General features: G+C 41.4%; 2 protein-coding genes across 3 annotated transcripts; one reads left to right on the top strand and one right to left on the bottom strand.

The window, feature by feature from the left end:
• Positions 1-192: 192 nt before the first annotated feature.
• Positions 193-3436, bottom strand: LOC115634181 (protein deadpan). The gene is made up of 3 exons (XM_030531766.1): positions 3311-3436; positions 2738-2833; positions 193-1584 (listed from the first exon to the last, which is right to left on the bottom strand). Exons 1-3 carry the CDS (start codon positions 3434-3436, stop codon positions 397-399), a joined length of 1410 nt encoding a protein of 469 aa, XP_030387626.1. The 3' UTR covers positions 193-396.
• A 6501-nt stretch (positions 3437-9937) lies between these two features.
• On the top strand, positions 9938-13216 carry LOC115621375 (protein peanut). 2 transcript variants are annotated; one of them, XM_030515006.1, is made up of 2 exons: positions 9938-11948; positions 13078-13216. In XM_030515006.1, the coding sequence occupies exons 1-2, from the start codon at positions 10283-10285 to the stop codon at positions 13125-13127; spliced, it is 1716 nt and encodes a 571-aa protein (XP_030370866.1). In that variant the 5' UTR covers positions 9938-10282; the 3' UTR covers positions 13128-13216. The 2 variants fall into 2 exon arrangements, with proteins under 2 accessions (XP_030370866.1, XP_030370874.1); XM_030515014.1 differs by lacking the exon at positions 13078-13216 and having other exon boundaries at positions 9938-12504.
• The last annotated feature ends 725 nt before the right edge of the window (positions 13217-13941 follow it).

Here is a 13941-nt window from a genome sequence, read left to right as displayed (position 1 = left end):
AATGCTACATAACTTAGTTATAAAACCTTTTAAGAATTGTACAATATTCAGAGAAAAACAGACAAACATGTTTTTGGAGAATAATTTCTGTAGTCATTACAATCAAGTATAGGATATAATAAAATGTTTACTTAAAAAATATAAGAATTATACAAATAATTACACAAAATACACACAAAAATCACAGCTGAACTTAAAAACAGATTGAATAAAGATGAAAAGGAAAAACTTAATGGGGCTAAAGCGCATAATGATCAATGACGTTGACGTAAATAAATTAACAAAAATAATTAACTCGTGACGAAAAACTTAACTTTTGGGGGCATTTTAAAGGAGTTGAAGGTGGAAATATTTAGAGATGGCAAACATGGCTTTAAGTATTATGGATTGTGGTGTTCACCAAGGACGCCAGGCAGATGTTGATTTCTCCAATGCGGCGGCGGCCAAAAATTTCTTTGCCGATGGTTCGTCCAACGAACAATCGCTAGAATCTGCCTGTTCCCGCTGCTCCACCGCCAATGGAGTTTCGGCATCCGCTTCGCGCTCCCGTTTGCCGGTGCTCTCATGGCCACTGGTCGAGGTAACTTGCTGCTGTTGCAAGTGAACCGCAGTGCCCGAGATGGAGAGACCCAGACTGGAGTTGTGCGAGCCACTGCTGGTGTTTAGGGAGCCGCTGGAGTTGAACGAGGTTTCAGCGCTGGTGGGCGGCGGGGTCGAGAAGACGCCCGCAAAACTGTGAACTGCAGAGCCCACCAACGGCTGCTGTGCCGCCGGCGAGGCAGCACGCGACTCATCTCCATGACTAGAAATCGATGAGATAGGACTCAGCGGCGGGCTATTTGTTGCCTTCGTATTCTGCTGCATCAGCTGGGTTTGTCCATTGGTGGCTCCCAGGCCCGCTGCCGGCTTGCTGAAGGCGCTCAGTCGAAAGCTTTGGGCATAGTCGCTCAGATGCGTTGGATTGGCAATGCTGGCCAAGGCGGCGCTGGCCACATTGCTGGCGGCCGTTGCTCCCGGCCAGACAAAGGGGGCATGCGCATTCGCATTTGTTGGCGGCAATCCATTCCCAGTGCTGGCCGCACTATTGGGCATGATGAGCGCAAACTCGCCCGAGGGCAGACGCGAGGGTATCAATTGCAGGCCACCCATTTGTATGGCCGGCGTGGCTGCAAGATTCTCACGACCATTGCCGCAATTGTTGCTGTTGGTGTTGTTGTTGTTGTTGTTCAGATCTTGTGGCAATTGAGCGAAGAGCGGTGCGGCCGTCGCATTGGGAAACAATGTGGGCATTTGGCCACGATAGCCATTATTGAAATTGCTCATGGAACCGATTTGCTCCAAACTATTCGCACATTGACTCAAATGGGCGGTCAAGCGCTGACGCACTTGCGCATCGATGCCATCCAGTTGGCTCACATAGCGATTGACCTCCTCGGCGCATTCTACAAAGCCCGTCTTGAACTTGTGCACCACACTCGGATCGGTCTGGAGGGCCATGTTCAGCTGTTGGCGTTGCACAGACTGCAAATGCTTCACCGTCATCTCAAGTATGTCGGCCTTTTCGAGCTTCGTGTGACGCGCCGGCTGCAGGGAAGAGAGGAAGAGAGAAGCGGAAAAGGGGCGAGATTAATGATGAGTTTGGTGCCGCGCTCAAGAAGCCGCCTAACATTTTCGTTTAACGTGGCTAATTGTTTTGCAATTTGCTGCCCAGTAGCCTGAGCCTGAGCCTGAGCCCGAGCCCTATAACAAGTTTAAGTCAGCCAGCAGCATGGGAAATACAGAAAAACAGAGACGCAACAAGTGGCCGAGGCAAACGGCACGTTTCGTGCCTCATATGTCTAACTATTTGTTCTGATCTTGCACTGCCTTGCCCCACCGGACGATTGCTGGGTCTTCAATGTCCAGCCTGCGAATATCACACGCTCGCTAGTTGGCCACTGTATGAGACACGTGAAGGTGTGCAAGAAGCCGACGCTCGCTGCGCCTTCGTCTGCCTTCTCAGTCAGTCAGTCAGTCAGTCGGTCTGTCAGTCGGTCTGTCTGTCTGTCTGTGGATGGGACGGACTGCTGCATATTTTGCAAAAGTTTCCCACGCAGGTCGCTGGCAGCTCGCAGCTTACCACTCGTCTCTGTTCTCCTCTTGCCTTGTCTGCTTCTTTTGTTTACTTTTGCTTTTTCTTCAATGTCTTTCTTATTTGATTTTTTGGTCGACTCGCTCCTAAAGAATCTGCAACACCGGCGTCGTCGTTCAGTTGCTGCTGCCGCTGCTGCTGAGATTTTTTATGTATTTTCTCACAGCAGGATCTCCAATGCGGCTCCTGTGACCACCGCCGCCGCCGCCGCCGCCACCATTACCACAGAACAGGTTTTTTGTTCAGCCCAAGATTTCTGCGTAATTCTTCGACTTGTTAACACTTTTGGTCTGACTGAGCTGCCCCGTCTGTCGCTTGTCGTCTGTTGCCTGTCTCGTCTGTCGATATCGGCGCTCTCTTGTAATGATCATCAATATAATTTAATACTCAATTAAATTGTTGCCATTTTTCTCTGTCTCTGTGTGCGCCTGTGTAGGAGTTTTAAGTGTCCTTTTGTACTTTTGCCGACCAACCCCGAACACTTGATATTTGTGATCTAACCTTTTATGCATTTTATGACTTCATTTTATAAGGAAACTAAACTGATCCTAACTGATGCGGCAATTTATGAGTAAAAACTTTCTGTTTTGTTAGGGCTCTACTTACGTCTTTCTTCATTGCCTCCAGTATCAGGGACTTGAGCTCGTTGAGGCAATGATTAATGCGAGCTCGTCGACGTTTTTCCATGATGGGTTTGTTTGTCTGAAAAATAAATCGAAAAATTAGAATAATATTTTCGAAATAAAACCATTAATATACTTTCTAAATTAAAGCGCGAAAAGTTTGCCGCTTCCCCAAATTTGTGCTCAACGATAATATTACATTTTATTTGAACATGTTTATTGACAGTCAAGACAATAAAAAAGAACAGCAATTGAATTTTTAAACTGATCTTGAAGATTGATAACAATTTGAAATTGAATTTTAATGCAATTTCTAACCAGCTTTGTGACCGTATTTTTAATTCATTTCTAACAACATCGATGCAAATACTTATGACAATATAATTTATTCATAAAAAAATCCTAATAAAAATATATATTTTAATTCTTGTTAAATGGCCTTCTCGCTGATCCAGAAAATGACAGAAATTCGTAAAATCAATTGCATCCACAGTTGGAATTCAAAGAAATAATTTGGCATCCATATCTGGGATTGGGTTTTTTTTTTGTTGCTTACCTTTCTCAGCTCCGCTTTGGACATGCCGTTTGGATTGGCCGAACGGCCGTTGCTGCCATAGCTTTCACTATATCCATTGGAGCAGTCGAAATCATCATCCGAATTAATATCGTGTTTGTAATCCATACTTAATCCAAATAAAGGGTAATAATCCAAATACTTTGAAGATACTTTGCACAATGTTCTTAAAATATTTTACAATATTTTTTTGTAATAAACACAACACGTAATATTTTGGCTTTAGTGCGATATCGAAATAAAAATGTCAACAACTATTGCACGTAGTTAATGTTGCAATAATATTTTAAAAAGTAATGTCTTTGCGGGAAACACTTAACGAGATTTCGCGTTCGAGTTCATGAGCCGCTTTTTCAGGCACACAACCGCGCACACGAGACGCCAAAAGGATACTGATCCTCGTCAATGCAATGCGCTGACTAAAAACGACATGCGGCGAAGGCAAAACGAGTCCGGCGACGGTGGCGGCATTTACCTGGCCTGGGCAGCAAAGGCGACAGCGCATGCGCAGGTAGGCGCCCAAGAGCGACGACAGATCGAGTCGAGCGAACGTTTGCATTTGGGGTGGTTTCGTATCACATTCGTGTATGTGGACGGCGGGCAAAGCCGACCAACGAGAGATATCAGCACGCTAGAATTTAACTCAATTTCGAGTGAGTTTTCGAACTTGTTCAGAGTTGCCGAGGCGACAGAGGAATTTACTATTTTGAACGTAATCGCAACTACTAGATATGACTACGACATACTTAAACCAAGACTCGATAGTCTCAACTAATTTCCAGCAAAATATTTACTTGAAAACGAATTAAATTGGCTAAGCCAGTCTTCTCAACAAAAGTCAGTCAGTAATTTTACTTACAAATAACATACTCGTATCTTAAACAGACAGCTGTCCTATCAAGCCTACAATATACAGTATGCAACCCCTGAAGTTTATTCAATGTCCTGCATATGAGTTTTGCAATTCATTAAATCTCTTCTTGACAACACAAACAGCGAGGAGGTCGAGATTGTCTTGCGCCTGACAGCTGTCCTCAGCACAACCCCCTAAGACATTTCTACCTTCTTAGCAGACCAGGGGGTTGCTCGGCTGTATACGCACGGGTCAATCATTAGACGAGCTTACCTGACTTGCCATTTTTGCGATCCGATCCGATCCGATCCCGATTTTCCCCATGCACGCAACACACACGCTTGAATCTAATTTATTACTTTACAATGTTGGCAGGATTAAGGCGCAAAATTTGGTAATGGCAGCCAGCTTTAGACCAAGTACGCAGCTGACAGCTGCCATTGGGCTTGGTTGCCCAGAATTTATGATGTGGCCATCATAAAAATGTTGTGCACGCGTTCGCTTTCGGCGAATAGCTGACAACCCTGTTATGCAAAGAAATGCACTCAGTGCCGATTACTATATTCTCAGAGAGCATTCGAATTGAGTTGAGTGGTCTGAGTTGTAAATATTTTTGAGTTGGAGGATTCTGCATAGCCCTTTATAAAATGCAATATAGTAAGTGAATTTATACATAAATATTCTTGGAGGGCATTACATTTATTTAGTGAAGGTTTTTATTTGAACGATCACAAATAAATACATTTGTATTTTAATTCTTAGCCTTAGCCTGCTCCTTTGAGAACCTCTAGCGAGAACTTGAAAAGCTTCAACAACACGAAGAGTGCAATGGTCTACGATCAAAGGAGTTGGTGATTGAAATCCTCGAAGAGAATCCATGGTTCGAAATTTGTAGATATTACAAGTATAATGAAGGTTATGAGAAGAGAAATTGCGGGATATATAACCAAGTTTTTTACTGAGTTTTGAAAGAGTGATTAGCATTTTAAAAATATGAAAAGACTGTGGCATTATTCCAAATCCATATCCAAATTATCACATTAATATTCTGAAATGCAGGTTGGAAATGTTTCATGATGGACACTTATTTTTGAATCCTGACGGAGTCAATAAGGAACAAGACACAACATTTAAACTGACTTAATACACGCTGGTTAATTGTAGAGAAAATTTAAAAGAAGTTGCTTTTTACTTTATTGAGCAACTATTTTTTAATACCACTGGTTATTCTATTTACCAATTTAAGTTAAACACGTATGTTATTATAATGATTCTGTATAAATGGCATCTTGTGCGGTTTTCCACTGCTGCTATAATTTTTAAAGTGTGTACCTTCCAGCTCTGAATGTTCCAATTTGATTGCGTTTTCCCACGTTTCTGTCAGAAATCACAATAAAAGCCATGAATTGGCAACGCATCACACATATGGATATGATCATTATCATCAGTTCGCCATTATCGTCATCGTTATGGGGCAGACTGGCTGGACTGATCGCCTCAGAGTCTCTCTTTCTCTCTGACGGCAAAACGTGCCAATCGACGGCAAACAAAAAGTCACACACTCTCGAACGCTTCGTGAAGAAAAAACGCCAAACTGAAAATGAAATTCTATAATAAAAGTGCAAAATGTTGAAGTTCAATATCAGACAGCCGGTCAGTCAGTCAGTCAGTCAGTCAGGCAAGTCAGCCAAGTTAGCCGAGTAAGCGTCCAGTTGATTTGGCTTCCATTCTGCTTCATACGGCTTGGGATCAAGGTAAATGGCGTTTAGTGTGGCACGATCGGCTACAGTAGCCGACGACGCATGCTTGGGGCTTCCTTGTGCATTATTTTTAGGCGCAGTATTTTCGCTCTGCTCTTGCTGTTTTTTATATACGAAAACGCACGATTTACACATTAAAACACTTTAATTTTTATTGCACAGCCGGTCGGGCGATCTGACGATTGCTTCCCTTTCGTAATCAACTCGCTAAGGTAGCACACACACACACACTCTCGTATGTGAGACCTTTCTCAACCTCAAATTAGTGCCTCCTCGAGTATTTTTAGTTAAGCAACTAAAATCCTGTGGGAACTTTGCATTTACTACCCACAGCCATACATACATGTCTAGGGGGGAGGGAGTATGTGAGGCTTGTCGTGCCGCCCCTCCAAAGTGAAAATAATGAGCATTAAAAATATGAAACGGTAGCAAATGTGTGAAGAGGCTTCGTTGAAGGCTGTAGTAGGAGTGGCTTTGGATAGATTTGGGCTGACTGGAACGCATGATATATGTTGATTTAAATGAATTTTCTGGTTGATTTTTATGGCGCTTAGTTCTTGAAGTGTGCGTTTTATACTTGGGGGGAAATGAAGAGTGTCGTGTGTGTGTAGAAAAGATACCTTGACAGGTCTGTGGATTTTAGAAATATTTTATTTTTATGAATTTGATAAATGTCCAGGAAAGTGAATGTGGAGGTGGGGCATCAACATTACAAGACGAAGTTGTGTCTTTTTTCACAGCTCTAAGCCCTTTTATAAAACGAGTGTTTCAAACATTAACAAAGGCATTCTATTTGTGTGTATGCGTTATCAACTAATAAAAATTATTGAAATATGTATAACTCAAACGTTTTTTTGTGTAAGCGAGACATTATTATATAATTTTTATTTATAGTACATTTGTTTAAAAATATTTTTAGGATCAAGAACGATTCGATGTACACTTAGCTTTGAAGATTCATATGAAATAGAGACACGATAGGCTAGGCTCGTCCGGTGGAGGTTCATTGGCAAGCCCATATAGACACAAATTGGTGTTAAGAGCGCTCTATTGATCCCTCAGCATCCTGCAGTGGGAGTATGGAAGATAGTGAGGAGAAGCCACCGACAACATACTAGTAAAAATATTATGATCAAAATAAAAAAAGATATTATGCAATATTTACACATTGACGAGCAGCGATCCAAAATGTAAATATTTCCTTTAAAGTAACGCATTAACACAAATAATTCCTTAAAAATAGTTCGAACCATGGTTTAAGATTTTTAACTGCATTCGGTCTTGGTTCGTTTTAGTTAGTTTGGAGTTTTTCACAATAGGCCCAAATGAGAACCCCGCATATGTAACGGTCAGGACAGGGAATCAGCTGCTTTGCCAAAGGGACTTCAATGACATTAGAAACTCAAACTCGTGCCATGAGCCAAAAGACACAACAAAAGTTGGTGTACAGCTGCCGCTCAAACAAACAATGGCCTTGTCCCAGTCACGGCGCTAAGACTGAACTGACTTCTTGGGTACGTGCGGCGTTTTTGTGCGCCTTAATTGCTGCCTCTGGCTGCCACATCTTACATAATCAAAGAGATGGACCCTGGACCTAAGGAGCTACAAATGGGCCGAACGAAGCGTGCCTGATTCGACACAGCTGCCAATGAAGGGTTGTCTAAGTCATATGGTGGCATAGGATTAAACGCATGCGCATTTAGTTTGCTTAAAAGATTTGTGGTCTAGGGAAAAGTACAGTTTCAGTTCCTGAATAAATCCTGCTGCAAGCAACTGTGACTGAGCGCATATCAATTCATAAAAATAAAAATAATTCCTATGCATGAGGTTCAATTCCGATATATACATACATACATAAATGAATATACATATATGCATGTGTTTGTGTAGCTAAAATTAAGCAGAAGTCGAAGTCGTTGTGAGAAAAAAACTTTCTCACGATCACCTATGTGTGTATGGACGACGAGTAAAAATCCACGTGCAAAAGGGGGAAGCGAACCACGAACCACCAACCACCACCATCGCCTTCACCTAAAGTACAAAAAGTGACAGCGACAACTGCGGAAGGAAGCAAGAAGTGCGACACGCAGGCGGAGTAGGACGCAGGACAAAGCTGGTGGTGGTTGGCGGCCCCCTCCCTGCCTGCCTGAAGTGGCCACGGCATGCATGAGAATTTAAATTACAAACAAACATCGCGCACAACCGTTGTTCTTTGTTTGTATGTATAGCACATATATGTACATACATACATACTCGTATGTCGAAATGTATCGGCATGCAAGGGCCTAAGGCGAAGGCGCAGGCGCAGGCGCAAAGGACAACTGGCGGCTTTGTGTGTGGGAACTTTAGCGAGGACGAGGACCGCTCGAGCATGAAGAGGGCGGTAATTATTGGACCCAGGTTAAATACAAGCTAATGTGCTACATTCCCACAATTGTGTTTGGATTGCGATGAATCGTCGTTTTAATTTTTCAAAATTTCCATCTGATAAATTAAGATGACACGACGCACCCACATGCTCTGTATTTTGCTTTAAGGCATCAGAATTCGTGGTACTGCTATCCAGAAATGCCAATTCTCGAGTGGCAGAAAAAGCAATTAAAACAAGCTAGAAAAAGCTAAACAAATTGTGATGCATTAAATATAATAATGCTTATTATATGTATGTATGAAATTTGGAAACCAAATATTCATAAGCAAAAGTAATGTATGTACACCTAATTCTGTTTTTACACGATCTTTTTGTACACGATATTGATATAACCCTGTTTGAAATTTAACAATTTCTTATATACATACTATACATACATATGTAAATATACATATTTTATTAGAGTTGAGGAACCAATCACATATTTTTCCATATGATCAATGTCTTTTTTACACGGTTGTTTCTGGAACCAAACTAAACCGTAAAAAAAAACAGAACTATGTGTATATATGTATGTATGAATACATGTACATAAGGAAGTAAACCCCTCCTTTTTTGGGCTACAAGTTATGCTTCCACATATAACTTAAAACCTTAATATGTGTTAAAAGGGGGGCCAATATTACAAACCAATAGCGTTAATCAAGTTATTGCATATTAATTAATATCCACATAAAATTACACTATTTTCGCTAGCAACATTCAACACCTTCAGAACTGGCGGGAAAATGGTTAAATTGCGAATATACTGCGTGATACTCGTATCTACAAAGTATGAGGCCGTTCTCAGCTCTCTTGCAAATACACTAATCCAAAATAAGCTTACTATTTGGCGCTCTCACAACCGCGCTCGTACTCATGCGCAAAACAATTTTTGGCAAAAACAACAAAACAAAGCGTTGATACGAAGTCGTCAAGAGCAGTTAATTAGAATTTTGAAACCAAAATAACTCAAATGCGAGCACACACAAAAAGTGCATACAAATGCAAGTGCTATTTTTAAATGCAAATATATGTATGCATTTCTATCATATACATATATACATACTTATACAAATGATAAGGAAATTGTGCAGTGATAAATCTGCCGGAGGAAAGAAACACAGAGCTGCCAGCTAAAATGCTCCTTGGGAATTGCTTTTCACAATTTTGTATTGTATGGGGAAATTTTAGTGCTGGCAGTGCCATTTATGCAGCGGGCTACCAACTGGCGCTGCTAACCTGATCGAATGTTTCAAATGCTCACATATGTGTTTATTTTATACTAAAACGCGGTGAATAACTGACAAGATAACAATGTAAATTATTTGTAATCTTTTTTAAAAATTGTTTAAAATGCACACAGTTTCTGTTTCATTGCGACGATTTCCTCTATTAAATGACACACATTTGCAAGTAAACGTGTTGGCAAGCCTATTTCGTGCAATATGACCGTGTGTGCGTGAGTATTACTCATGTTGGCTTACGCTCTATGCTGGCGCATGTGTATGTGTGTGTCTGGCGCATTTTATCTCTTTCATGCTTGTGGCCAGCATGCGCTCTCATTGCAGAAGCAGTCGCTTGTCTTTCGCTCACTCAAACGCACGTTGGTGGCGTACTTATTATTTTTGCTTTCCAAGTCGTTGCTGCGAGTAAGAAGAAGCAGCAGCACAGTGCAGAAGTTGTGTGTGTGTTGTAAAAGAAGAGCTGTTGTTGACACCGAAAACTGGCACAGAAACGAAAAAAAATCAAAAGGCAAAGCAAAAAACTAGGCGTGACAAATCCGTGCAACAAACGAAACGAAAAACTAAAAAGCCAAGCGCACAATTTTTAATTAGTGTTTAAGCGCAAAAGTGAATAACACGGCATACACACATATACATACATTAAAGAAAATAAGTGAGCAGTAGCGCCCAGGCGGCCATTCTCAAATGAATAGTCCTCGCACAAACGCGGTCAATGGCGGCAGCGGCTGCGGCGCCATTGCAGCGCTGCCCAGCTCACTGGCACAATTGTCATTGAGAGAAAAGCAGCAGGCGGCGGCGGCAGCAGCGGGGGCGGTCACTACCAATGGAAGCGCTAGTGGTGACACTCCCACTCCACGCCCTCTGCATCCACCACAAACGCAGCCACCCAGTGTGCCCATATCAGCGTCACCATCAGTGGCAGCGGCTGCAGCGGCAATGAGCAAATTGCAGATGTCCGAGGGCAGCGCTGGATTAGCGACGACGCAGGCATCGACAAATGGTGATTCCAATAAACTAACGCACGATTTGCATGAAAAGGAAGGAGCGCAGAAGCCACAGAAGCCACCGTTGCCAGTGCGTCAGAAACCTATGGAGATCGCTGGCTACGTAGGCTTTGCCAATCTACCTAATCAGGTCTATCGCAAGGCAGTGAAGCGCGGCTTCGAGTTCACATTGATGGTTGTGGGTGCCAGTGGTTTGGGCAAATCAACGCTTATCAATTCCATGTTTCTGTCAGACATCTATAATGCGGAGCAGTATCCGGGACCGTCGCTGCGCAAGAAGAAAACTGTCGCAGTGGAGGCCACCAAGGTCATGCTCAAAGAGAATGGCGTTAACTTGACGCTAACGGTGGTGGACACGCCAGGGTTTGGAGATGCCGTCGATAACAGCAATTGTTGGGTGCCCATTCTGGAGTATGTGGACAGCAAGTACGAGGAGTATTTGACAGCGGAATCGCGTGTCTATCGTAAGTCGATATCGGATAATCGTGTGCATTGCTGCCTGTACTTTATTGGACCATCGGGTCATGGGCTGCTCCCACTGGACATTGCCTGCATGCAAAGCCTTTCGGATAAAGTGAATTTGGTGCCAGTTATAGCTAAGGCAGACACCATGACACCAGACGAGGTGCATCTGTTCAAGAAGCAGATACTCAACGAGATTGCTCAGCACAAGATCAAGATCTATGATTTCCCTGCCACGCTTGAGGATGCGGCCGAAGAATCGAAGGCAACCCAAAATTTACGAAATCGTGTGCCATTCGCCGTTGTGGGCGCCAACACCATTATCGAACAGGATGGGAAGAAGGTGCGTGGACGACGCTATCCCTGGGGTCTTGTCGAGGTGGAGAATCTAACTCATTGTGATTTCATAGCGTTGCGCAATATGGTCATACGTACACACCTGCAGGACCTCAAGGATGTCACCAACAATGTGCACTATGAGAATTATCGCTGTCGCAAGCTATCAGAGCTGGGTCTGGTCGATGGTAAGGCGCGGCTGTCCAACAAGAATCCGCTTACCCAAATGGAGGAGGAGAAGCGCGAGCATGAGCAGAAGATGAAGAAAATGGAGGCGGAAATGGAGCAGGTGTTTGACATGAAGGTCAAGGAGAAGATGCAAAAGCTCAAGGACTCCGAACTGGAGCTGGCACGCAGGCACGAGGAGCGCAAGAAGGCGTTAGAGCTGCAAATACGTGAACTGGAAGAGAAGCGGCGTGAGTTCGAGCGCGAGAAAAAGGAATGGGAGGACATGAATCATGTGACGCTCGAGGAGCTGAAGAGGCGCAGTCTCGGCGCCAATAGCAGTTCCGACAACGTGGATGGCAAGAAGGAAAAGAAGAAGAAGGGTCTGTTCTAAGTCAAGGCTCTAGCCTAGAGTGACAATAGTCCTCCTCCTCCACCTCCTTCCTTCCTCCCTTCGTTCCTTCCTTCGCCTACTTAACAAATCCAACATACTTAAGCGCTAATCTCGAGCAAACACACGCATTATTTATCATATATAGCGGTACATTTGGTCGCGCTTAATGTCACGGCTTGGCAAAACCACATACACACACACACACTCACACTCTGATACACCCACACATACAAACACTCAGCAGACGCCACGCGCATTTGCATTTGTTTTTACATTTAAAAGTTAATTATTGCAGTATTTTATCAAAACTATTTAAAAACGCATCAAACAGTTAAAAGAAATACAAGTAACTAACAGTTAATTTAAAAAACAAGAAAGAAACGTAACACTTGACGATACATTTTTGCTAGCATAAATGAGAATTGAAACGAAACCTAAATTGTATTTAAAAAATACCTTAATATCTAGCATATGCATATATAACTTTAACAACAAGAAAGAAAAGAAAACTTTAACACGTAAAAACAAAACGTAAGCAACAAGAAATTGAAATCCTAAAATTTAATTATACATACTATACAATTTATCATTATACCATTATATATACATACATAAATGCATATATATAAATATAAAATAACGTGCTATATGTATTTACTTATTATGCATAAAGTAAAGTAACAACAAAAAGCAACAACCAACCAACAGCAACAAAATATACTCTTGCATTTTAAAATAAAGTCTTCTTTTTAGTTTAACTACAAAAGCCATTCTTTCTTCTTCTGTTATGTATGCCCCGAGCGTTTGCTTTGCTGCACACATACAGGGTGCCGCCCTTGGGGCACGTGTCAGCGTCAATTAGCACAGTGACGCTTCGTTTGAGAATTCCTTTCACCTTACAGCACCGTCTAATTTGTTGAACAAACACAGACCCAAACAATCTCATCGAATTCAATTGAAAAGTGAATGACGCGGCTTGGTGCTTGCATCATTCCTAATTGTTAACGGCTTTAACTTAATCACAATTAATGGGTTTTCATCAATCACATGCATTACAGCTAAACTCCACTTAAAACATTTTATTTGAAGAAAATTTTTTTGTTTTTTGTATTCCGCAGCTATCTTCAACAAAGTTCAACATATTTGGAACCAAACACGCGAATTTTAAAACCATTGTTTAGGAATAACTAAATTTATACTTGTGATTAAGGTTTTTTCAAAAATACTTTTTATTTTCTTGAAATGTTAAACCATTTTTTTTTTTAAATCGAACGATTTATTAACAATAGAATGCTTCTTAGTGTTCTTATAATTTCTAAAGCTTACTATGCCATTTGTTTTTAGATTTTTTAACAAAGATGAAATAGGACTGAATTATTTATGTTTACATTTTTGCAATTATGGTTCAATTAAGAATCCAATAAAAAACTAGTTTAAATTTTAAGATGTTTACTTATTCTTATGCTAGTGCTACAAGCGATGCTTATATGATTCGGAACTAGATTTTAAATATCTGCATTGAAGATAGCGATAGTACACTTTACGTGCTTAATAAATTACTATAAATCGAATTTCAAGATATACGAGTATATGTATATTGAGACAAAAGGTAATATTTATTCTTGTCAGTGGCTTATAATTCTAAAATGGTGACCATTAATTTAGTTCTGATCACACATGTGAATAAAGGTCTTACAATATATCCATCAAATATGAGGAATGGTGTTTTAAGTAGGATTTAGAATTTTTCCTTTTTCGAAATCGGTTTGGCTTCATTGAAAAGTAAAAAGTGAATTTGAGGGTTCCACTAATTCCACTCCTCGAAAATGCAAAAACACGTAAGGTGTTTAAAAAGTTTTTTTTTATAGCTGGAGTACTTAAACTTTGTTTATATAATACTAGTCCGCCTTGCGAATTGACGCATGATAAATTTGATGTCTGTTTGCTATGCTGTTCAGCTAAACATCGTAAAAGTTTAAAGC

Source organism: Scaptodrosophila lebanonensis, unplaced genomic scaffold, assembly GCF_003285725.1.
Source record: "Scaptodrosophila lebanonensis strain 11010-0011.00,11010-0021.00 unplaced genomic scaffold, SlebRS2 tig00000001-arrow-pilon, whole genome shotgun sequence".
Taxonomy (NCBI): Eukaryota; Metazoa; Arthropoda; class Insecta; order Diptera; family Drosophilidae; genus Scaptodrosophila; species Scaptodrosophila lebanonensis.
The sequence above is the reverse complement of the archived record's forward strand: the minus strand, read 5'-3'. Positions and strand labels throughout refer to the sequence as shown.